We start from the raw sequence: 23,018 nt of genomic DNA on the forward strand, positions 1-23,018 counted from the left end.
TCTTGTCGGCAAATGTGGCGTCCTGATTGGACAATCATTTGTGACGTGGGCCTCCCGCTCCGTTGATCAAACACCGCCCTTTCCCCTTAATTAGTTAGAAAAACAAGGCTCCTGAAACCCTCCTCCGTATTCTCGATTTGGTGAAGACAGCTAGGTCTAAAATTTCTTGTATTTTTCTCTTTCTCTCCCGCTACGTATGAACCTCCGACTGGGTCAAATACACGAATTATCTATACATGCTCTGCAAAAGATGGCACGTTTGACGCAAGAAGAATCACGGATCCCGAACTCATCCCTCAAAAGCCACGAGAATGATAGACAAGATATCACAAAACCGGTAAGTTAACACCATGCTATGGATCCAACCTATTACCCGGAGCCCGGACTAAACAATACCGCCTATAGACAAACTGCGACATTTGCGAGGGGATAAGATTTGTGCTGCACGCGCCATCCGCTCAGGCTGAACTCGGATCAGGCATTGAAGTCTTATGTTCTCAGCCGAGATGCAGCCAACATCACGACCTGGTTATATCTGCTTTGCGCCTAGATTCCAACATGTCCGCCGATACAATAAACGCCCTAGCTAATGACATCGAGCGCTTGGTTATACACAAATCCCCATTAAACATGGCTAGTGTGATCAGTACAAGAATGCGCTCTGGAGCAACATTCTCTATGCCACGACTGTCCGTATTGTATCTCATGGAAAACCCAAAAACAACAAAGGAAATAAGTAAAGGGAAACTTCTTGATGCCAATTGGATTGACCGAGATCTAGCAGGTTCGTGGAAGTCTGCATGCGATGCTGATCACGTTGGGCTCTGTAAAGCATTTCCCAATAGAGCACTTTCATCTATAAGGCCTGCATGGCTTGTAGATGTCAAGCGTCAATGTCTTGTCGCAGCACCGGAAGACTGCTCCTATATCGCCCTCAGTTATGTATGGGGTAGTCAATCAACTTTCAACACAACTGAGAGTGATCTCATCCACCTCCAGAGTGACGGATCGCTGTCAGGACAATTGGCCAAACCTATCGCTAGGACAATCCGAGATGCCATGGGTTTAGTCGAGATATTATCAGAGCAATACCTATGGGTTGATACTCTATGTATCGTTCAAGATAACCAGGCACAAAAGGCACTAGAGATAGCAAAGATGGCAATGATCTACGCCAATGCTTCCGTCACGCTTTTTGCAGCCGATGGAGAACATGCCAACAGCGGGCTACGTGGCCTCCAGGGTATATCAGAGCCCAGACGTATGCATCAGACTATTCATCGTATCGACAAGGACACAATGGCAGTAATGACTCCTGTTCCATGGGCAAGTGGCTATGAACCTGGAAACGATCGTTCCATTTGGGAAAGTCGAGGATGGATATTCCAGGAGTACTTCTTTTCCAGAAGGAGGTTGATTTTCAACGGCAACTGTATACGTTGGGAGTGCAACTCCGCCGTTTGGCGAGAACACGTTCAGCTGCCACCAGAACTCGACTCGATCGTAGCAAGAATCGTCCCGTGCAGCTTTATCTTGGAAGGGTCTACCCCAGACTTAAGTTTTTTCACCCTCATCTTGAGTGACTATAACAGAAAGCAATTCACCTATCCAGAAGACTGTCTTCATGGCTTTGCAGGAATATCATTACTGTTTAGCACTCAACTGTGTGGTGGCTTCGTATCTGGCCTACCAACGGCGTTCTTTGATCTAGTCCTATTATGGGAACCAGGAGGTCATATCACCCGGAGAGTTGCCAAAGATTTGGCAAGGGCGATCGAGCTGCCCAGTTGGAGCTGGGCTGGATGGTTCGGCTACGTTATTTTCCCTGCTGAACCCGAGTATGACTTCATCAAGGCGAAAGATCAATCGCAAACGATTAGGACCCAAGGCACGATACGAACCCGGTTTTGGAAATCACATGAGACGTCAAACTCCACTGGAACGCCAATTCATGCTAGAATATTTGATTGCAAAGATGCGGCGAATTCGGGACAACTCGTCTATGATCCAAGCTGGTCAAAGCACAGAGTTTCGGAGGACTCAAAGCCAGATTCATATCATCCAAGCCGAATTTGCCGTACACACTTCTACAAGCATGAAGCGTTTCCTTCTCTTGAGTTTTGGTACCCAATCCCAGTCCTGCAGCCAGAGGAAGTGGTGCCTCCTGTGGTATCGCCGTATATCTCCTCTACCAGCCAGCGAGCCTGGCTTTTCTGTGATCAAAAGCCTTGGAAGGCGCTGGAAGGATACCCACTACTCTCCCTTCGTCAATCTGACGGGACCTGGGCTGGAGCCCTGCGACCCCATGACGACCTCGACATATCGGGTCTGAGATTACAAGACCCTAACGAACCTGTTGAATTGGTAGAAATTGCTGGGGGGTACTGTTCGGAGACGGAACTAAACATCGACGAGGAATCGCATCCAGAGAGACCCAAATCGAGTCATTGGTATGAATACTATACTGTTATGTGGGTTAAATGGGTCGAGGGTATCGCTTATCGTAGGGGGTTAGGCCGTGTCCATAGAGCTTGCTGGGAGGCGCAGAGAGGAGATCCGTTTGAGTTCATACTCGGTTAAATAAGTGCTGCTCTTTTGGATGCATTGAATGAGGCAACTTAGAACAATAGTCCGGTTGGATTTTGTGTTTTCTACCCTTAATATCCAATGTATTATTAGTTGATACGGACGCATTCTAGAATTGAGGCTATCTTTACTACTAGAACCTTTAGGATCTGCGTTACTGTCCTTATTTCTCACCATTTCATGAATATGTAAGGATCTGCCATAGGAACGGCGAGTGGACGGTAATTCCTAATACAGAGGAGACACTTGGACTTCGAATTGTGATCCAGATTTATTAAGACCTACTCTGGATCAAAGGGAGGTTTGGCTCTGGGAAGTGGATATTGCTGCGGTACGTTATGGACAATTTCATGGAGATACTCACTACTGAGGAGAGCCCTAGTCCTGCCCTTCTTCTTCTAAGGTCGTAGCCCTGAGCTCCAGATTGAATCAGGGATAACGCCTCAGCTCATGCCATAACGATCGCCTTATCTAATGCTTCCTATTTAAATAGTTGGACTTCCTATAACTAGTCAGTTGCATGCAACCTCTCTACTAATCGGATTATTCTTCTATTATTACATTCTATACAAAAGATAGATAATAGATCTGTAAGTTCTTACTTAGCAGTTAATTAAACACTTATATTAGATTACATGTCAAGTTTGCAGTTATTTAATAAAAATTATAGCGCTGTTCTGACTTGACCCTTTGCGCCTCGATCAAAATACACTGAATACCCCGGTAAGACTTTAACAGACCCTCCCTCCTTCTTCATCCCGAACCAGGCCCCTCCTCCACATTTTCTTTGAAACGCACGGTTGCAATTAACCCAGTGGATCGTTTGACCAACACCTTCAATGGCAAAATCATTTTTCTCCTCGACGGCTTTGTCGAAAGGTCCTTGCTCAAACGGCTGAACTTCCTAAATCCAGTTAATTGAGGGCGGCGTTTCTTCCAATTGGTAGCCCTTACCATATTTACGAGTTCGAGTATACGATTTTGGTCAGCCGTCTCGTATCGTGATGAATTTATTTGTTTCGCTAATAAAAAGATTTTTCGAGGGTGGAGCTTCATTTAAAGATCCACTCTTGACATGTGACCTCCCACGTGATACTCCTCGATTGGTATCTTCTCATCCTTATTTCTTCTTTTGACCCACCGACCAGCCGTCACAGCGATTGACCGGGTCTATCCATGAAGAAATCCCGGACGTTCCGGCCGGTACGTCCCCCGTCCATCGTATCCTCGTTCCTCGTTCCCCGATATTCCTCATTTCATACCTTGAGCGAGATACTCCTTCGTACCCGAAAACGTCTCCGACTCCGTATAAAACCACGGCTCATCCGGCATCTCGTTCTCCTCCTTGGTGATGATTAAAGGGTTACCCTTGTAATCAATCCTCAGACCCGGCCAGAAAAAAGCGCGCCACATGTAAAGCAGAATATTCTCATCCTCCAAACTATCGGCAATATGCGCCGAAATAAGCTCGTCATGCTTCTCGGGCAGAATCGACCAGTGTAGTCCTGGGTACAAATGATGCACGGTGTGATACCCGTTGTTGAAGCACAGATAGTTGAGCGTCTTGCCTGTGAAGTTTCGCGCAAAGTTGTACTTGGAGCTCATGTCGCAGCCGTCGTGTTGGAGAAAGTTGAGTGAGAGAATGCAGTACTTTGCGTAGAACTGAGGTAGTAGAGCGAACCAGATCCAGCGGCGCCAGTCGAGGAGGATGAGAACGCCTGTGGTGCCCCAGACGGCGAGCTCCTCAAGCTGTCGCTGTCTCACGATGGGACGATTCATGCGCGCTTGAGCTGCGAAGTAGAGCTTGTCATCTTTGTTGCCGGATAAGACGACATGCCAGAAGAACAGTAGACCGTTGAGAAGATTCCAGCTATACCGGACTTTCGTTGTGCGCACTGAGGCAATTAGCATCTATAACATTCGGAGGGGACGGAATGATACTTACTCACATCCCTCGCCTGTTGAGGATACTTGTGGTGAGACAAATTATGCCCAGGGATAAAAATCGACACAGCACCGCCATACTGCAGCGACAAGCAAACTTGGTAGAATTTATTCCAGTTCTTGGACCAAAAGACAGGCAGGTGAATAGCATTATGCGTCGTCACAGCACCCATAAACGACAACTGAAAGAGCGAAAGCCATAACGCAAACGAGAGTAAGCCACCGTCGAGGGGCGATGAGAAATTATGCCAGGTAAGCAAGAAGACGGTGAAGAACAGCGCAGTGGTGACGAGGCAGCGAATATCCTCGTTATGTCTCAGCAGCGGTTTGCTGTCGACTCTCGACGGTACTGTTTCCGTCGCTACCTGAACGGATTGTGTGCCCGTCATTGCGTTGTTATGTGACAAGTCTGTGTGCACGCACGTATGGGCAGATACATTAAATAATATAGGGGCTGGATGAGAATTTCCCAAATGTCGCGCTAGAGATTACGTGGGATTGATTTCCTATTACGGGGCGACCAATCAAATCGTGGGAGCGCTAGTTATCCGAGGGGTCTTGCTCGGTCTTGGACCCCACTAATTCTAGGGTCCTCATTATCGGGCTGTGCTGGCTGTACGCGGATACGTCATATCAGATTGTAAGACCACTTGTCAAATCCGCGTTTCTCACTAAAACTGCGCCTCATCCATTCTAAAGAAAAGATATACCAACAAAGGGTCAGATCTTGCACCGAGTGTGCGATTGACTCCCTAGAGGACTTCTGCAGCTGAGAGGCTCCGCATTCTTTTTGCTGAGCAATATTGGCCTTGGTCAATTCCTTGCTCACTTGCAGAGACTGCATATTACCATCTGGTTCGAGTGGCAAACGGTTTATTCTAGATCTGAATAAATTGTGAAACCTCTGCTCTTTTGCTCAGTACAAGAACCAAGTTAATGACTGGTTAAGTAATAGTAATATGATAGAAGGATTATACAAGTGTAATTTTATTGGGTGCGCCTTTGCGGAAATCTTAGGGTATGTTACGGCTAAAACATTTATTGTGAAAGGACCAGATGATAACTGAGCTACTCATATTGCAGGCTGTTGAAACGACCGACTTTCAAAGCGTACTTCATAAACCGACGTCTTTAACTGGTTATCAGGGACATTGCGGCTAAACAAGGTTCAAAGCCAACGGTCATATCAAAATGAGTACCATAAAAATGTATCTTTCGCCCAAGCTGTCATCCGTCGAAATCCGCCACCATCATCCTGTGCTTCTCGAAATCGAGGCACGGACCAATACGCAACCAGGGGGAACAAAAACTCCGCCCTCATTGGAGGGCGCTGCCAGATCTAGACAATCGACTCAAGATTGAGGGCGTTGTGCGAAAAGTGTGGCACAGAATATCATCACATGCAGCGAAACTGACGCCACAATATTGCACCTTCTTGAAGTAAGTTAGATGAAAAGGTTGGGTTCGCAAGCATATATAGACAGCCATTACCCTTGAGCATTACCTTTTGTCACATCAATTCAGCGTTTTGAATATTCTTATCAGAATTCCACTCAACTACAACGATGTCTTCTCCGCCTGAAGTTTCTACTCCACCTGCAATCTTCTACTCAATCGACCCTAATACCAACCCATCCACATGGCCCGGGTTAAAGGATACGACTGGCACAGTCAGCATCTGGAAGGTCGACGTAATCTTCATCAACATAGATGCAGCCTCAGACTTTCGACTTCTTCGCACTGGTACCAACGGCCACGTCCATGAGGCTGTCAATCAAGTCACCAAACATATTGCCCGTGGACTGTATAGGATTATCAGCATGAATGTTAGCGAGTATTGTTGTCATGTGGTCATGGCTACTGAGAAGCCGAGGGATGAGCTCATGTGGAAGAATGGGTTTCCATGGGATAAGGAGAATGATCCTCAGCCCCAAGTTGTTCTAGAATAGGTCCGATAAGACCGTGCGGATCAAGTGACGAAGCCGCATGACAGATGAGGGCAGGCTGTGTCTAGAAGGTCATGTTGTTTAGTTCCAAAAGCTCAATACTGGTAGAAACTGCAAACGGCCTTTCTGCTCTATAATATTCTTTATTGTACTCTCCAAACCCTCTTACCACTACCTTCTTGCCTTCAGACAGAAACCCTCAAGATGATATAACTGTATTTTGCATGTAGAGCTAAAAGGAAAAGGAAAGAGGAGGTAGCTTGGGAACTGACACCGGTTAACAGCGTCGCAGCAATTATACGAGCTGTATGGCTATTACTGCGCCGCTTTTATTCTGTACTGGAAGGGTTCTAGACCACCGCTTCATCAAGACTCGCAAAAAAACAACATCATGTTGGTCCAAGTTACCTAAAGAGGAAGCTGGCAGCATTACAGGATCTTTTGACCAACAAACATACAGCCAACAAATACTTCTCGTCCCATTGATAGGAAAGAATGGCCCGGACGCGAGTTCAGTGGTTCAATCCTCATAGAACTCAAGTGTCAATTCAATGATGGAAACCTCGCTCGTCTTTCTCAATGTTGCTTTTTCATGTGCCGCATCGAGCTTCTATGGGTATATAAGACGTCTGCGACAGCATTAAGGATTTTGAATTCTTTAGTGTCTATCTTTCTTTATTCGTCACTACCTACGGTGATTAACCTTGATTAGTCGTCCTCCCAAGAACCCAGACATCATGCATTCGTTCATCAAGAGTATATCAATAGATTCACAAGACTTCTTCCATATCGCTGACATCTATCCAGCATTCGTCATCGTCTCAACTGCCCTCGCCATGGCATCCGCAAACCCAACCTCTAACCTGCAGGAGACTAGCTCTGCTTTGGCAGATATGGAAATAGAGGCTCGGCCTGCTTTTGTCTGCGATGACAATGGATTGGCACAGAAATGCCGTGGAGCTCCGTACCATTATCGTTGCACCAATTTCAACGACTTTCAGTACGATACACCTAATGCTAGGTGCCAGGATAGGACAAGATGCTCTTGCGAGTGGCCTTGTAATAACCCTAAGATCTGCTAAGATTGGATTCCTCTGGAACAGATTGGATAATTATGATAAGGCTTTTCTGGACGAATCGCATTTTTAAAGCATGATGACTCTATTGCTTACACCAAAGGGCACACCGAACAGTAACATTTACATATCGACTTGAGACCCAGCAGCAAGATTTCTGTGAATGCTAAACTGTCAATTCTCTGATATTTCATGGCCTATCTTTATTTTCACAAGTGATGGTATTGGTTGTCATTATGCAATTACAAACCCTTTCATCGTATCAGCCAACTCTTCGATAGGCATTCTCGACAGCTCCCCCATTGGGCGGGATATGTACACCTCCGCGCACAAATACCCTTCATCCTCAAACCCAGCTGGATCTAGTCCACGAGCTTTCAACTGTGCGATAGCGTCGCGCTTCTCCTTATCAGAAGTAAAGCGTCGCTGCCGAAGCACACCAGGAAGCTTCATTGTCTCCAACCCATGTGCCTTCAAAGTCATCGCCACTTCCTCGTAGGATACTGTCCGGATCACAGTGCTAGCCATCCAGATATTGGTCGACCGTGGAATTGCAGACATTATACGGCCGAAGGTGCGAGAGCCGACGTAACTAGCACCGCCGGTGCAGATGATCAATGTCACGTCCTTTAGTGCCTCAAGTAGACTGGGTGAGGGATCGTGGGCTTCTAGATCTTCTGCCCAGCCGTTGTCGATCAATCCAGTGTCCAAAGCATATTTAATGGCATTTTCAGCTTTGTCGAGTCCAAACAACACAGGCATATCAGACCGTACGCGACTCGCGAAGAACTCTTTGTCAGTCGAAATCTGCTGCTCTGCGCTCAGCTCCGAACCCGCGTAGTGGGCCGTCCATGCGTCCATGTCAACATTGTGTCGAAGAAGACCTCCGTTGATGCCATATGAACAGCAGACGTCGAGAATGGCCGAGTTGGCAGTACCCTGCGATGCTAATTGATGAAGGCGCTGGAATAACGGCTGTAGCTGCTGAGGAATTGTGTACTCCAAAGGTGCCAAGGTTGTAAGATAGGCTCTCGGGTCTTGGTTATTGTATATGTCGGTGAAGCTGGCCTTTTGGACGGCTCCCGGTTGACGTCGAGTTAGTGTCATGGTTTACTCACTTTTGAAAGGTTTTGTAGCGATGTGGAAAGAAGTCTTTTCTGGGTGGTTATATACTGTATCGGTTCGTTAAATTGCGTCCGGACTTCTTGTTGTACAGATGATGATTACGAGACCTTAAACGTCACTGTACAGACTTATATGCAGGATTGATTGGTGCTTACTTATCTGCCTTCCTGTTGCAGAGTTATTGGTGATACATGGTTACTCATAGCGGGGTACCGGTGAGCATCAGATGTCGCCGGCCTAATCGAGAAACCTCTCCCATGCTCAAGGCATTTTCTACTTGTCAAATAGGTTCTGCCTCTTTGCTACGACCCGGACCAGACAGCTGCATACAATTAGATCTTCGACAACCACTTCAAATTCCTCTCCTTCACAACCTCAGCCCTAATCTCCTCCCTCGTCCTCTCCACATCCTTCTGCACCAACTCAGAATACAACTGCTGAATCCGTTCCGTAACAGCCCCCCTCTTCCCATCCCCAATAACCCTACCATCAATCTCCGTAACATGAATCTGCGACGGAAAGGTCCCCGTACAAAACGCCTCATCAGCCCCATAAGTCTCCGTAAGCGTAAAGTCCAATTCCCGGACCGTGATTCCATTTGCGCGACACACATCAATCGTCTTTTGTCGCGTAATGCCTTGCATTTGATTATCTTTCGTAGGTGCCCAAACTTCGTTGTCGCGTATAATGAAGAAGTTTACTGAGTTGCATGTTTTTACGAAGCCGCGGAGGTCGAGCATTAGAGCTTCGTCAACGTTCATTACGTTGGCGTGGATGCAGGCTTGCACGTCTGTTGCTTTGGAGATGTGATTCCATTGTTCATCCTTCACATCTGGAGGCCCGCGACGGACCCATGTGGTCGCGAGTCTCAAGCCACAAGATTTTGAGTTTGGATCCACGGCTTTGGACTCGGGAATGATGACGATTAGAGGAAGACCGATATTGACTTTCGGATTCTGATAAGGTGTCGCTTTGAGTCCGCGACTGACGACGAGACGAATATGCACGTGCTCGTCTTGGCTCATGTCGTTTGCGTCGAGAGTTTGATGGACAAGATCGAGAAGATCGCCTTTGGAGAGGCCGAGATCCATATACATTGCTTTTGCTGATTGGAAGAGACGGTTGATGTGTTCTTTTGCGAATTGGACGCGGCCTTTGTTGGCGCGAATACCTTCCTTTGGGGGTGTCAGTGATCGTGAAGGAGTTTTGCTGGTGGGATTGGACTTACCCAGATGCCATCGCCGATGAGGAAATTTGAGTCAAATACTGATACTGATGCTTCTGCGCGAGGGACTAGGTTGAAGTGTCCAGTGACACCATCGCGGATGCCAACCTAGAGAATCAGTCAGTGGTCTTACTCTGAACCGAAATACTGGTGACTTACTCGAATGGAAGCATTCTTTGCATTGGGCACTGAACTGTGCGTTGAGCCGCCATGGCTGCCTTCGTTTTTTGAGGCTGTCATCTTGTGTAGTTTGTATGATGTATGATAATGGAACTATAAATTCGCGATCGGGATGAAATATGGTTCAATTGCTTTATATCAGCTACCCAAAGCACTGAGAGAAATATTAATCCGTGCTACGTTCATCTCACTACCGTCACAGACTCGGTCCCCACCGACCAATTCGGCCCTGTCCGAGCAGGTTTTCAAAAGAATAGCCAAACTCCCATCTAGCGCAGCAGATAGGCGTATCATCTGCCGTCTATCTCACCAAAACCCTGCGCTAGATTGACGTGATAGCATGGTTCCCCAATCGTCATTCAAAGTGGATTCATTATCTGCCCAGAAATCGATAAGAAGGTGGGGTGATGCAACGCGAAAGACTTGAATGAGCATAGTCTTGCTCGGTAGCGTCCGAGTAGTCACCTCGGTGGTAGCCGAATGACTCGATGTACTCCGAACTACTGCGAACTCCCCGTTGGACCCGCTGAACCCGGGGGATTGGTAAACTTGACGTTGTACTATGAGAAGTCTTTAAAGGTGGCCTGCGCGACACTCTGAGATCGACATTGAACCTCAAGACTTCTTGCTTATTCTTTCAGTATCGGCAATATGTCAACGCAAGGAAAAGCCGACGCGGCACCAGCCAAAGACATGGCCCAGTCAATCGACTCTCACCAGCATGACGGGGTTCTCGAGTTAACCAAAGCGCAATCGAAGCGTCTGCTTCTCAAGACCGATTTGGTAGTCATGCCGCTCGCAGTTCTCAGCATGACCCTCGCTTTCTTAGACAAGGTATGCTCAGCTTTGATGTAGCAATGGACATGCCACTGACTTCTCACAGAATGCCCTAGGATACGCCGCCATCTTCGGCATAAAAGAAGACGCAAACCTCAAACCTCAAGAATACAGCTGGCTGAGCAGCATCTTCTACTTCGGTTACCTCGCCATGGAATTTCCCAGCTTATGGCTAATGACGAAAATCCCAATCGGAAAATACGTCGGAACATGTCTCGTACTCTGGGGCGCTTGTTTATGCTTCATGGCTCTATGCCACAACTTTGCAGACCTCGCGACTATTCGGTTCCTGCTTGGTGTTTTTGAAGCTGCAGTTCTGCCTTGTATGATGATTATTAACTCGATGTGGTATTTGAGGAATGAGCAGCCACTTAGGACGGCGTTTTGGTATAATACTTTTGCGGGTGTTTTTGGTGGCATTCTGTCTTATGCTATTGGGCAGATCAATGGGTCGCTGTCGACATGGAAGGTGAGTGCCAGAAACCCCATCGACATTTCTCACAATTGCTAACGTGAGTTACAGTATATCTTCCTCATCTACGGAGCATGCACTATCCTGGCAGGAGCTCTCGTCTTTTTCGGTCTACCAGACACTCCCTCCAAAGCATGGTTCTTTACCGCTGAGGAGAAGAAGCTCGCCATGATTCGTCTCGCACCGAACCAGACTGGAGTTGAGTCCAAGAAGGTACACTTCACCTATCACTTTATCCATGTTCAATCCTAATCAGGTCAACTACAGAAATTCCAAACGTCCCAAATCCTCGAATCCCTCCGCGATCCAAAATCCTACTGCATCTGGCTCGGCGTTTTCGGCTACGCAATCGCCAACGCAGGAATAACAAACTTCAACCCTCTCATCATCGCAGGCTATGGTTTCAGCAAGACCAAAACCGTGCTCATGGCCACTCCTCAAGCCGCGGTCGCAATGATCAGCCAAGCCATCCTTACCACTATTGCATTCTTCATTCCCAACCTGCGATGCGTCTTTTGGATCTTCGGTGCTCTAATGGGTCTTGTTGGAGCAGTCATGGTTCATTCACTTGATGTCGAAACGTCGAGGAATGCTTCGCTTGCTGGTGTTTATTTGATGGGTTTTTATAATGTTCCTTGGGTTTTCTTGTTGAGTTTGAGTTCGTCGAATACGGCTGGTGCGACGAAGAAGAGTTTCATGGGTGTTTCTATCGCCATCGTCTACGGTAAGTGTATTCCTTCCTCATTCCTCCCGCTTCATCAACTAATAAGTATCTCCCAGCTGTTGGTAATATTATCGGACCTCAGTTCTTCCTCGACAGACAAGCACCTACCTACGTCCTCGGAATCGGCGCGATGCTTTGTGCTTTTGCTCTGATGGCAGCTACGGGTCTAGCTTATTACTTCCTGTGTGCCATTGAGAACAAGAAGCGAGATAAACAGTTTGGAAAGGCTCATGATGATACTGATGCTGGATTGGAGGCGGAGAGGAGTGATAAGACCGATTGGCAGAACCCCAACTTCCGATATACTTACTAGTCAGTGATAAGCCGGACTTGAGTTAGAATTATAATTGATAGCAATTTTATGATAAGATAATGATCGATCTTGTTGCTGCTTCGGACCATGCCGAGTTGAGTTTCGGTCCGGTCCTGCCATAATTCCGCTCCGCTATGGCGTCAACCAGAAACGTCTCCACTTTCTCGGACAGGTGCGAGATTTCTTGACTGCCATTCCCAGTGAATATCCATGGCAAGTAATTCCTTATACTCTATTTCCACATGATCTCAACTCTACAACCCTCCGTATCGAAAGCCTGTAGTCGCTGTCGGGCTCGAAAAGTCAAGGTCCGTTTTCCCGCCATAAATGCGATGTTCCGGTGCCTCTCGGCTGACCCCGAGCCATTAGTGCGATCTCAAGGTCCCGCAATGTTCGGCATGTATAAGACAGAATGAAGCTTGTAACATCACGGATTGTGTATCCTATCCATATGCGGTGGTAAAGGCGCTGCAAGATCGGATTAATGATCTTGAAGCAAGACTGCAGATGGTCCCGACGCCGAATGGTCCTGTAGTTGAAAGTGTACCAGAGGTTTCTCATGACACGCATGAGACGGGGAACTTGCAGAAGGAGGCTGAGGAAGTTGGCTTTCTTGTTACTGGCGGGTCGGACTTATACTCGGGAAGTAAATATGGTAAGTCTGGACTCAATCGACCTTATACAAATATTTATCTTGCTCTTGGTGTTCAGTTGGAAGTGCTGCCGGATCGACATTCGCAAGAATCTTCTTCAAACAACTCAACATAATTCCGAACTGGGATACAGACTCGGAAGCAGGTGGGCTCGAGCAACCATTATGTGAAGCAACAGCAGCACTCCCAGCTCAGCCAATAGCTCGATCTCTCCTCAGCATTTACATCGCCCGAGTTCACATCTGGTGGCCATTCGTCCAACTTCCCCATCTGCGGAGAATATTCCAACGCATATATGAGCAGCCAAGACAATGCTCCGACCATGAGAAGTTTACTGTCTTCGCTATCCTCGCTCTGGGAAGTAGTCAATTGACGTCAAAAGACAGTCAATCCCCGGCTACTATGGACCTGAATGACCCCGTTGCTTACTTTCAGACTGCCATACGCTTCTTCAACAATTTCCATTCACATCCACGCGATCTCTTTGGGATCCAAGCAGTACTTCTCCTGGCGATATGGATGCTCGATTCGTCTCATGGGAGTCATAACAATGATTTGTGGCACCTCAGTCGATATATCATGTCTGCTGCTATAGAGGCGGGACTTCATAGACATAACACAGACTGGGGGTTTACAGCTGATGAGTTGGAAACAAGGAATAGGACGTGGTGGTGTGCTTACAACTTGGAAAGGTGAGTAGATTGGCAAACCTTTGTTAGAGAAAATGATAGCTCACTATATGTAGACAGGTTGCAACATTGACAGGCCGAGTCCTCTCCATCCGTGACCATGCCGTTCACGCCATGCTACCCAGCCCATCATCCTTCGACATCCTCACCCCACTCGAAGGTTCAATCGCTCCAATCTTCCACAAACACAACGTCGAAATAGTTCGCCATGTGATACCCCTCCGAAGAATCGGCGGTCGGATACTTGAATCCATCTACATAGCCCGTGGACCCAATGGTACAGCCATGGACACAACCTTCCAGCAGATCTGCGCCACATCAGATGAGATCCGACAAGACCTCGATCTATGGGAGCAACAGCTTGAGGCTATGGCGCTGAAGCCATCTCGTGAATACTCAGAGATGAAGATCGAGTATTGTCTCTTGCAGCTACTCTTACATAGACCATCACCCACTTTTATGGTTCCTTCTCGTCAGATGGCATCGTATTGCTCCAAAGCCGCTTCTACCGCAATAAGCCACTGGTCTTCAATGTTGGATGAGTACGGTATTTCGGCTGTATGCAGATGTTTCAGGCAGCTTCACGATATTATCTTGGTTGGCTTAGCTGCGCTTTACTGCGACTGGTGAGTGCCATGACCCAGCACCCCGACATATAGCTGATATTAAGCAGGCAAGCCATGGCTCTACCGCAGTCAGCCAACGGCACACAGAGAACCCATCGCCATCTAACCGACACAGCAACATGTCTAGATCTCATCGACCGCGGCATATCCCACATGAAAGCACAGCATCTAACAAAGTACAAAGAGCTATTCCGGGCTGTGCGGAACAAGGTATACTCGAAGACCGCAATGGGTATAGACTCCCAAAACCTCATCTACGACGATATTATGTACTCAATGGGTGACGGGGTAGAAGCTTATGTGAACCAAGTCAGCGAGTTTCTTGATGGTGGGGGATTTAATGTTGATGAGGCCCTTGATGCTTGGTATGATGCGCTGATGGGGGAGATACAGAGTGGAGGGGATTCAACAATGACCTAAACACTTTTTGACGACGAGGCTGCATGGGTAAAATCCTCATCAATTCCGATAGGCTGTTCTTATTTGTGAATTGACATGTCATTCTTCAAGGCACATTTCGGGGTCATACAGAGTCGTTATTGGTCAGAATATATGCAGGGCGACTGGCGAACCACCAATCTGCCTTGCAGTCCAACATTGTTATGATCTTGCGCTGACCGCCTATTGTAATTTCCAACTGTCCCTGTTAATTTTTCTTCTTCTTAAATACCTTTGCTAGGAACATAATTATCACTGAACGAGTCATTCTTAGCCATGGAGGTCCTAGGTGCCGTTGCAAGCGGTGTCACACTCGCCGCCCTATTCAAATATTCTTTCGAAGCCTTCGATATCATTCAACTCTACCAAAGCCAAGATGTCGATTTCAAGCGCCTTCAGCTCCAGTACAAGCTGGAGAAGGGTCGGCTGTACAACTGGGGCGTTGAGATGGGTTTGGCCGATGATTCGAAGCCGAATCTCTTAAACGAGTGGCATTCCAAAGAGCTGGTTGCAGAAACTTTACGACAGGTCATTACACGCCTGACCTATGATAGTCTTTCGCTAACAGAAGTCACTGACAGATTATTGCTCTGTTCTCTGATGCACAGGTCATTCGAAAGAAGTACGGCTGCGATGATGCGATTTCCTCTGCGGCACCTTCGCTGCCCGGACCTGAGACCTTACATGGAATCACAAGGGCATTTGATCATTTCAGAATACAATCATCAAACTCCGACGAAAGCATGTCGCGACTGAAGAAGACCAAATGGGTCATACGTGACCGAAAGAAATTTCTTATTCTGGTATCAGACATTCAGAGTCTGGTTGACAGTCTTGAGAAGATCACCAATGATTTATCAACCATCGCACGCCTTGAGGAGTGCCTTCGAAGGCGAGTCAATGAAATAAAAAATGGCGATATACTCCTTGGGATCGCTTCGGTGTGGAAAGAATCCCACCCTCGTGTCGCATCAGCAGCATCCACCAAAGCAGACTCCATCTCCATGAGTTCTGGAAAATACGAATTTATTTCGCAGTGGCAGAACTCGGTTGACAGCGAGGCTTCTCGGGATAGCCTTATCGCTGATGTTGAGGATCTATCGATAACAGAGCTTAAACACTCTGTTGTATCATCCCACGAAAAGCTTGAAACATTGGAGAAATCACTGAACTCGACCTCCGACTCCATGACATCTTTGCAACGAAAGATGAAAATTCTCAGGGATCGAAAGGAAGCACAAAAGTATGCTGGAATTTTTATGTTCGTCATATCTGCATCGGCTCTCCTTCAGTTCTTTCAGGTACAGTCTCTATAACCATATGTTTCTTACTCAACCTGCTTATAACAGCCATAGGTCTTAGACGTCCAACATATAAAGTCACTAAGCTGGTCTGAGTTGACTTTTCGGTGTCTTTATTCTTTGTTCTTAATTTTTCCTTGGATACTGCACCTTGGTTTAATATGCAGCCGTGACTCTTTCTCCCCCTTCAGCAGGACTTTCACCCCTTTTAGAAGGTAAGGCTTTATACAATCCATAAGCTCTAAACCTCTCTGACTAACAGTTAACAGAGAACATAGTTCTATAGACTACTTTTTTACAGACTACCATAAGACACTAGCACTCCGGTTTATTACGCTAGCTATATTATGTGTATGGTATGATATAGTGATTCTCGGTTGCCTCTATTTTCTTTTTCTTCTTACTAGTTCAGTAAACTTTTATTTTACTATCTTATCCTGGCGTAGGGAGCAGATAAGTGTTCAGTCTAGGAGGAAATTATCTTAAATTATGTAAGATCTGACTATTGTATTTAATAGTAAATCGTTCAGGGACTTATATTATAATATTTATGTACTTAACTGTCTCAACTAAAAGATAGAGTTATCTCCACACGAGAAAACACCACCAATACCATCTTTGTTATTCTCAAACAAATCTAACAGCTCAGTAATAGCAGCCCACAAACCACCCGCATTCAAAAACAACGTCACTCCAATCATGGTAACGTTCAAAAGCGTAAGCAGTGCCTTCTTCCAGTTGGAAAAGTAAAGCCCCTTGTTAAGATGCAGCCAGAAAATCGCCGCAAATCCATACGTAAACCAAGGAATTGTCGTAGCACTCGTAATCGACAGAATCGAGTCAAAGATAGGAATGACGTTGGCGATAACAAAGATCAATGCCCAGAAACCGGTCACGGACAAAATCCAGGTTACCCAGGACTTGACGCTGTTGTCGGTGACTTGGTGGGTGGAGCGCATCTGACGCATGGCGGTGACGTAGACGTATTTGCAGCCGGTGTGGCCGATGGAGAGGGCGGTCGCTACGACGGCGGGGAGGACGATGCCGTAGGCGACCTTGGCGGGGATCGAGGATGCGGCGCTGAGGACGGGGGATGTTGTGAGGTCGCCGGCGAGACAGTATAGGGCTACGGCCATGGCGATGTAGAAGAGGGTACTTCCGATTTCGAGAACAGCCAGGGCAAACTTGAAGTCTCTTTGGGGGTCCTTCATCTCAGCCATATACGAACTATCCAGAATTAGCATGATTCAATAAATCTTAGTTATGATTCAACTTACGGGAAAGTGAAGGTACCAGCGTAGGAAAATACCACGCGCAGACAAGCATTCAAACCATCGCGAAACGTAGGATTTCCAACAACCTTGAGTTCCTTATGCCAATCCTTAGGCGCAGTCGCAGGACCCGAAATAGCCAAACTGATCAAAACGATCAAACAAGCGGCAACAACACTAACAGCGTTGGGAACACCGGCCTTGGAAACGAACTTCATGGTTCGAGGGATGGACAAGATATAACAAGCCACACAAGCGACCAGGATCCAAATAACAGTACACGTAGCATGGCTGCTCAGCGTGTTCAGCGCGACGGACAAAGTAACTGTAGCGGACGCGACGATGAAGACAACTTGGATCATCATGACGAAGCCAGCTAGCGACTCAAACCAAGCTCCGCCGACAATGCGGGTCATTTCGACGATGGAGACCACATTGGGATGTTTGCGATAGAATTGTAGTAGACAATACGCAGCATACCACGAAATTCCACCGATACCCAGAATGGCGATGATACCAGGGACGATACCGAGGGTCCTGATCGTCGCGGGCAGAGACAAAATACCGAGACCCAGCTGATTTGTGAAGAGGATGAGGACTGTATCCCAGCGGCCTAGGGTTCTGTATGTCTTGCCTCCTTGGTCGAAGATGTTGCCTTTTTCGACGGTGCCGGCGGGGACTTCTTGGAAATCTGTTGAGTCTGCCTTTGGTTGTTCTGTGTCGTTGTCTGAGGTGTTCGTGTCGTTGGAGATTGGGGGATCAGCAGGTTTATCTGCTGATCTTTTGAAATTCATGATGCCCATGGTGAGTGTCTATATCGTTTGCATTGACCTCGAAACTTGAAAATTATGGTGATCCCAAGTATAAAAGAGATCACAGGTATAAGGGAAGGAGTCAATCAGGAAAAGTGAGCGAAGGGAGAATAGAAAACGAAAGGAATAGCGAGTGCGGAACCTTGACGTTATTAGTGGCCCGATTTGTTCTCCATATATTATCACCCTTTTTTTTTCTTGTTGTTTGACCCCAGGCTAAACTGCTCCGATCGGAGGTTGTGGCGGGAGCTAGGATACCGGGATGGATTAAAAATAACGGGTGCCCCGTAGAGATTTCTTTACGATGATCCAATAGAAGGAAAAGTATTACGGTATTGCTCTCGTTGACTGTGAACAGGCATTGTCTTGTGTTCCTCGTATAACCCCGTGGGGGCGGTCTTTATTGTTACGTGATAGATAGCATCTCGTCAAATTACTCTTGTTAAGCAATGGAAGTAAGGACTCTAAATGGAAGGTCCCTTATGAAAATATTGAATCTGTTGATGCTCAGCTCATCTTTTGATCATTGTTTGGATGCCGATTGGTTCTCGGACACCCCGGCAAATCCTTCGGAGCGGATCCAGAGAGTAGTGGGGCCCTTGCCTCTTGACGTTTTCAGTGGCATTCTTGACTGAAAATCCCATTCTTCAGTGGAGAAGATTGCGTAGTTGAGGCTCCGTCTGTCAAAATTCTTGTTCGGATCCGACGTCAACAATTGCCACGCCATTCATTCCCTGGCTTTCTCTCTACTGCAGGGCCTTCTAAGTTCAAGGCTGGAAGAAGCTTAATTGAAGTCTCTTCAACTAATTATTTCTGACTGATGAAAAGTGGACCTCGGCCGTTTTGTCTTACTCGCGAAAGCATTTCTTTTACGTGATGCCCAGCATCGAAGTTTTCATTTCCCTCCAGCTTTGACAATGAATTATCCACATCTGACTCTCCGATCGGAGGTTCAATTGTGGGTTGTCGTGACATGAGGATTACTTAATTAAAATTCCTTCTACGCATGCTTCTACCGCCTTTTGGTCCCTGCATTGCCGAGATCGCAGAGTTGGCCGAGACTTTTCTTGCCCTTCTGGAAGGTGATCCGGCCGGAGTCGGCCTATGTTTTGGTGAGACGAGAGTAAAGGAGGCTTTGGTGATGGTGTTGTGAGGTGAGAGTGGTGCGACTTTGGCGGTTGCGGCTTGCGACGGAGGTTTTTCGCATAAGTTTCGATCTATTTTTCGCGTTTTTATCTCGGATATTCGCCTATACCGTCCTTGATTAAGTTGGTTCAGGTTCCTTAGCGGTGGTTTATGCTTGTCATTTTTGGTGTTGCATTCGCTCGTTGTTTGATGATCTGCATGCTGCAGGGTAACTTCGGCGCGTCGCGACAAGCCGACTTGTTTTGTCGATTGAGTTTATGCAACTCTTCACGGAATGTCGCACTCGGTAAACTCGGTGTCAGGGAGTATTAAATCAATTATTGGCTTATCGTTATGGTCGCTGGCGCTGGAGGGCTGTCGGTATCGGCAAGTCGGCACGATCCGCGCCGACTCTCCGAATTGACATCATCAAGTATCATGATGACAACGATGGACAATCAAAGACTGACCAACCCCAAGACAAAGAGCAGAGGGTTGTATCCCTGTAGAAGGATGGGTCGAATGCGGCGCTTTATTTTTTCCATTCTAATTGGTAAGAACCTCGTGATCTATGACTATGGACGAGTAGTCAACCCATTCTGTCAATCGCGACGCATTTGACGCGTTTCGGATCAATTGAGCCGCATCAATGACTGATGGCGCAATAGACGCAGTATAATTGGGGAAAGGAATAGGATGATGATGCAGTTCAACGTTCATTAGCGGTTCTTTTTTGCCGACGCGTGTCGTGATTTGATGAGAGTTTGGTGGGAGTAGAGGCTAACGCCAGGCTACCCCAATGAGTTCAATACACGAATGCGAATCCTACCAAACTTCTCACATCAGCCAACAATCCAATTTAAGCCAATGAAGATGGAATGCAAGTAACATCCACGGGCTCAAACTATCCGACGGATGTCAGATTTTAATTCCAGCTCGAGTAGTATATATTTCTATCAGCCATCCTGTATCGTAATGCTTCATCGCTCCATACCACATCTCACACAAGCTGACCAGTGGCCATCAAAATGTCCGAATATCCAACCTACGAAACCCAAAAAGAATGGCGCGAAATCCAGTCCTACCTCCCAAAGCGTCTACACTTCACCCCCACCCACTCTCCCACTGAAGAAGTATGGCATCACGACGGTCACGCCCTCCATCTTGACCGCTGGCCTAACCCCTCCGCCAACGTCCGTCTCATCCTTCATCACGGAATGGGCACAAACGGCCGTATGATGTCTATGCTCCTAGGCGTACCCCTTCACTCCGCCGGCTTTGAACTTGTAGCTATCGACATGCCCGGCTACGGCTGCACAGTGCCCAAGAAGGGGTATATCTGGGATTTTAACGATTGGGTTAAGATCTCGAGTGCGTTTGTGGATCATGAGTATGAACGTGATAATAGACCTATTGTGTTGTACGGTCTTAGTGCTGGTGGCGGATTGACGTTTTGTTCAGCGGGTTTAAACGGACGGGTTAAAGGTATTATTGGTATGACATTCATGGACATGCGTATCCCAGCTGTCTCTGACGTCGCATGTCGAAATCTGTTTATGAGTCGAATCGGCGCACCGAGTAGTCGTCTCATGAACACCCTCGGTCTAGGCTGGTTCTCCCTACCAATGTGGCTCACGGGGCGCATGTCCACCCTTGTCAACGATCCGCAGGCTTTACAGGCATGTTACAAAGACAACAGATCAGCAAACGCGTGGATAACCATGAAATTCATGGCAGATTTTATCACATATAAACCAGCGAAGGAACCAGCAGAGTTTGATGTTTGTCCTATTTTGTTGACGCAGCCAGCTGAGGATCGATGGACGCCTTTGTGGGTGTCGGATATGTTTTTGAAGGATGTTAGCAAGGTGAGTGTTAAGAAGGTTATGCTGGATGGGGCGGGACATTATCCGCTTGAGGATCCGGGGTTGCAGCAGATGAGTGAGGCTATTGTTGCTTTTCTGAAGGATATTGAGGAAAAGTCTGTCTAATTGTTGGCCATTTCTAAAGTATCGTACATGCAGGTCCTGTATCTAACCCAGTTTCTATCTCTTCCGTACCAGTTAATAACAACCTCTTACTTCGGTTCTTCGCATCTATACTCTCAAACTGCTTCTTGATCATCAGCATATCAGAAAAATAATGCAATCCAGCAAAATCAGTCTGATACTCCAACAATAACTCTTGCACCTCAGCATACCTATAATCTTCCAAAACCGCCAGCGCTACCACAAGAGGAGTCGCAACAGCCGACGCAGCAATCGGTCGATTCGAACTCGCATCCTGTCCCAAAACGATGATATCGTCAACATACCCCTTCGCCTCCTCCAAAAGAACAGGATCATCATCATAAGACCGTATAATCCTGTTCAAAATACTAGCCATGGTGAGCATGGCCGCATTCGCAGTATGAAAACGAATACCCAGTCGTCTTTCTTGGGCAGTTGAGCCAGATTTTCTAGCTTTTGCAACTGCTGCGCCGACTGCTTCGATAAGTCTCGGTTGTTCCATTTGTATCAATGCGTAAGTACAACGTATTTGGTAAAGATATTTATCTGGGTCGCGGATAAAGCAGGACATTTCGCCCATTGTTCCAATGTCTAGAGAGGCAAAGGATGTGCCGTCGCCAGATTTCAGAGGACGACTGCCTTCGCTTAGAAGGGAGAAAGCTTGCCAGAACCATGGACCTAGTTGGACTTTTGGGTTTGTGAAGCTCTCAAGGACCTGTTGTAACGTGTAAGTATATTGAGGAGGGATATGCGAAGGGTATACTTACCACGACAGCGAAAATGGTGTGCATAAATGGACGAGCTGAAGGATCAAAACTAGGATTCTGGACAGCATTTTCTAGCAAGTTTCCAAGAACCTGGTAATGTTTCGCATTATCATAACAATTTCCCAACCATTCCTAGCCATCATGTCAGCACAACTTTTAATAACAGCAACAAGAAAACTTACCTGGCAAATAGCGATCAAATATATCGCACACATATTATCCAGTGAATTCGCTTGCTTGGGTTCACTGATAGCCTCCCTCAACGTTCCCAGCGCATCAACATACCGATCTAGCGCCTTTACTTTGGGCGCAGTCTTATTCCGCATCGTCCCAAAGCCCTCGACAAAAGCACTTATTGCCGCATCAAGAGCCTTGCTCGACCCAACATGTCGCGGTAAATCCACGACAAAAGATCCATATGTAGAAATTTCGTACGCTGGATCATTTAGATTAAGAATGTGAACCAAGTTTCCCGTTATTAACGTCCTTTCATTGCTCAGTGCAGCAGCTGGTGCTGTATTTGTTCTCGTAACGGCTGTAGTGTTTGGGTTCTTTCTGGCAGCTTGAGAATTTTCCGATTTAAAGACAAATCGCTTTACACCGACTCCCGTACATGGTATTCTGAGCCTTGTACAGCGCGAACATGCTGGTTTTGTTTGATCGCACTGATGTCATTGGTAAGCGGGGATTTTACGCGGACGTATAACGTTACCTTCTTTTTTTGCTTACGGCACGCGTCGCAGCCTTTTGCAGTTGGAACACCGGCCATATTGTTTTTACCGTATTTATTTGGCTAGTATGGAGCTGTAAAAGTCCAGTTTTATTACTCTTGAGATTCAAGATGATGATGACGGACCCCCGCCTCTTCCAGGCTAGTCCAGTGGATGAGTTTGTGAGAC

The 23,018-nt window shown here is 46.9% G+C and overlaps 13 protein-coding genes across 13 annotated transcripts; 7 read left to right on the plus strand and 6 right to left on the minus strand.

Moving 5' to 3' along the window:
- The first annotated feature begins 1 nt into the window (after position 1).
- On the plus strand, positions 2-2,708 carry B0J16DRAFT_325922 (heterokaryon incompatibility protein-domain-containing protein). The gene is made up of 2 exons (XM_046125935.1): positions 2-337; positions 406-2,708. Exons 1-2 carry the CDS (start codon positions 197-199, stop codon positions 2,578-2,580), a joined length of 2,316 nt encoding a protein of 771 aa, XP_045988037.1. The 5' UTR covers positions 2-196; the 3' UTR covers positions 2,581-2,708.
- A 499-nt stretch (positions 2,709-3,207) lies between these two features.
- Positions 3,208-3,739, minus strand: B0J16DRAFT_476 (uncharacterized protein). The gene is made up of 2 exons (XM_046133911.1): positions 3,541-3,739; positions 3,208-3,481 (listed from the first exon to the last, which is right to left on the minus strand). Exons 1-2 carry the CDS (start codon positions 3,640-3,642, stop codon positions 3,251-3,253), a joined length of 333 nt encoding a protein of 110 aa, XP_045988038.1. The 5' UTR covers positions 3,643-3,739; the 3' UTR covers positions 3,208-3,250.
- A 98-nt stretch (positions 3,740-3,837) lies between these two features.
- Positions 3,838-4,919, minus strand: B0J16DRAFT_312766 (fatty acid desaturase-domain-containing protein; the record flags this gene model as incomplete). The annotated part of the gene is made up of 2 exons (XM_046125070.1): positions 3,838-4,481; positions 4,532-4,919. The coding sequence occupies 2 exons, from the start codon at positions 4,917-4,919 to the stop codon at positions 3,838-3,840; spliced, it is 1,032 nt and encodes a 343-aa protein (XP_045988039.1).
- Positions 4,920-5,872: 953 nt separating this feature from the next.
- Positions 5,873-6,637, plus strand: B0J16DRAFT_498 (uncharacterized protein). The gene has a single exon (XM_046133940.1). It carries the CDS (start codon positions 6,096-6,098, stop codon positions 6,477-6,479), a length of 384 nt encoding a protein of 127 aa, XP_045988040.1. The 5' UTR covers positions 5,873-6,095; the 3' UTR covers positions 6,480-6,637.
- Positions 6,638-7,172: 535 nt separating this feature from the next.
- On the plus strand, positions 7,173-7,558 carry B0J16DRAFT_408140 (uncharacterized protein; the record flags this gene model as incomplete). The annotated part of the gene is made up of 2 exons (XM_046133005.1): positions 7,173-7,232; positions 7,284-7,558. The coding sequence occupies exons 1-2, from the start codon at positions 7,214-7,216 to the stop codon at positions 7,556-7,558; spliced, it is 294 nt and encodes a 97-aa protein (XP_045988041.1). The 5' UTR covers positions 7,173-7,213.
- A 228-nt stretch (positions 7,559-7,786) lies between these two features.
- B0J16DRAFT_390306 (uncharacterized protein) lies at positions 7,787-8,664 on the minus strand (the record flags this gene model as incomplete). Its single annotated transcript, XM_046131864.1, has 1 exon — positions 7,787-8,664. Exon 1 carries the CDS (start codon positions 8,657-8,659, stop codon positions 7,787-7,789), a length of 873 nt encoding a protein of 290 aa, XP_045988042.1. The 5' UTR covers positions 8,660-8,664.
- Positions 8,665-8,850: 186 nt separating this feature from the next.
- B0J16DRAFT_365752 (aminotransferase) lies at positions 8,851-10,143 on the minus strand (the record flags this gene model as incomplete). Its single annotated transcript, XM_046130048.1, has 3 exons — positions 8,851-9,852; positions 9,906-10,010; positions 10,062-10,143. Coding segments are annotated over 3 exons (1,030 nt in total), but the record flags the coding sequence as incomplete, so codon positions are not given.
- A 590-nt stretch (positions 10,144-10,733) lies between these two features.
- On the plus strand, positions 10,734-12,443 carry B0J16DRAFT_390309 (major facilitator superfamily domain-containing protein; the record flags this gene model as incomplete). The annotated part of the gene is made up of 5 exons (XM_046131865.1): positions 10,734-10,916; positions 10,966-11,388; positions 11,443-11,604; positions 11,659-12,115; positions 12,172-12,443. The coding sequence occupies 5 exons, from the start codon at positions 10,734-10,736 to the stop codon at positions 12,426-12,428; spliced, it is 1,482 nt and encodes a 493-aa protein (XP_045988044.1). The 3' UTR covers positions 12,429-12,443.
- Positions 12,444-12,935: 492 nt separating this feature from the next.
- Positions 12,936-14,816, plus strand: B0J16DRAFT_312771 (fungal-specific transcription factor domain-containing protein; the record flags this gene model as incomplete). The annotated part of the gene is made up of 4 exons (XM_046125071.1): positions 12,936-13,083; positions 13,140-13,773; positions 13,827-14,396; positions 14,444-14,816. 4 exons carry the CDS (start codon positions 12,936-12,938, stop codon positions 14,814-14,816), a joined length of 1,725 nt encoding a protein of 574 aa, XP_045988045.1.
- Positions 14,817-15,110: 294 nt separating this feature from the next.
- B0J16DRAFT_312772 (prion-inhibition and propagation-domain-containing protein) lies at positions 15,111-16,196 on the plus strand (the record flags this gene model as incomplete). The annotated part of the gene is made up of 3 exons (XM_046125072.1): positions 15,111-15,362; positions 15,416-16,077; positions 16,190-16,196. The coding sequence occupies 3 exons, from the start codon at positions 15,111-15,113 to the stop codon at positions 16,194-16,196; spliced, it is 921 nt and encodes a 306-aa protein (XP_045988046.1).
- Positions 16,197-16,404: 208 nt separating this feature from the next.
- On the minus strand, positions 16,405-18,346 carry B0J16DRAFT_518 (transmembrane amino acid transporter protein-domain-containing protein). Its single transcript, XM_046133979.1, has 2 exons — positions 17,413-18,346; positions 16,405-17,362 (listed from the first exon to the last, which is right to left on the minus strand). Exons 1-2 carry the CDS (start codon positions 18,207-18,209, stop codon positions 16,705-16,707), a joined length of 1,455 nt encoding a protein of 484 aa, XP_045988047.1. The 5' UTR covers positions 18,210-18,346; the 3' UTR covers positions 16,405-16,704.
- Positions 18,347-20,371: 2,025 nt separating this feature from the next.
- B0J16DRAFT_390318 (Alpha/Beta hydrolase protein) lies at positions 20,372-21,417 on the plus strand (the record flags this gene model as incomplete). Its single annotated transcript, XM_046131866.1, has 1 exon — positions 20,372-21,417. The coding sequence occupies one exon, from the start codon at positions 20,372-20,374 to the stop codon at positions 21,332-21,334; it is 963 nt and encodes a 320-aa protein (XP_045988048.1). The 3' UTR covers positions 21,335-21,417.
- A 22-nt stretch (positions 21,418-21,439) lies between these two features.
- Positions 21,440-22,888, minus strand: B0J16DRAFT_408146 (uncharacterized protein; the record flags this gene model as incomplete). Its single annotated transcript, XM_046133006.1, has 6 exons — positions 21,440-21,455; positions 21,544-22,067; positions 22,120-22,251; positions 22,302-22,674; positions 22,733-22,784; positions 22,849-22,888. The coding sequence occupies 6 exons, from the start codon at positions 22,886-22,888 to the stop codon at positions 21,440-21,442; spliced, it is 1,137 nt and encodes a 378-aa protein (XP_045988049.1).
- Between the last annotated feature and the right edge of the window lie 130 nt (positions 22,889-23,018).

The sequence above is a fragment of the Fusarium flagelliforme genome, assembly GCF_020744385.1.
Source record: "Fusarium flagelliforme strain FIESC 12 MPI-CAGE-AA-0113 chromosome Unknown B0J16scaffold_1, whole genome shotgun sequence".
NCBI classification, from domain to species: Eukaryota; Fungi; Ascomycota; class Sordariomycetes; order Hypocreales; family Nectriaceae; genus Fusarium; species Fusarium flagelliforme.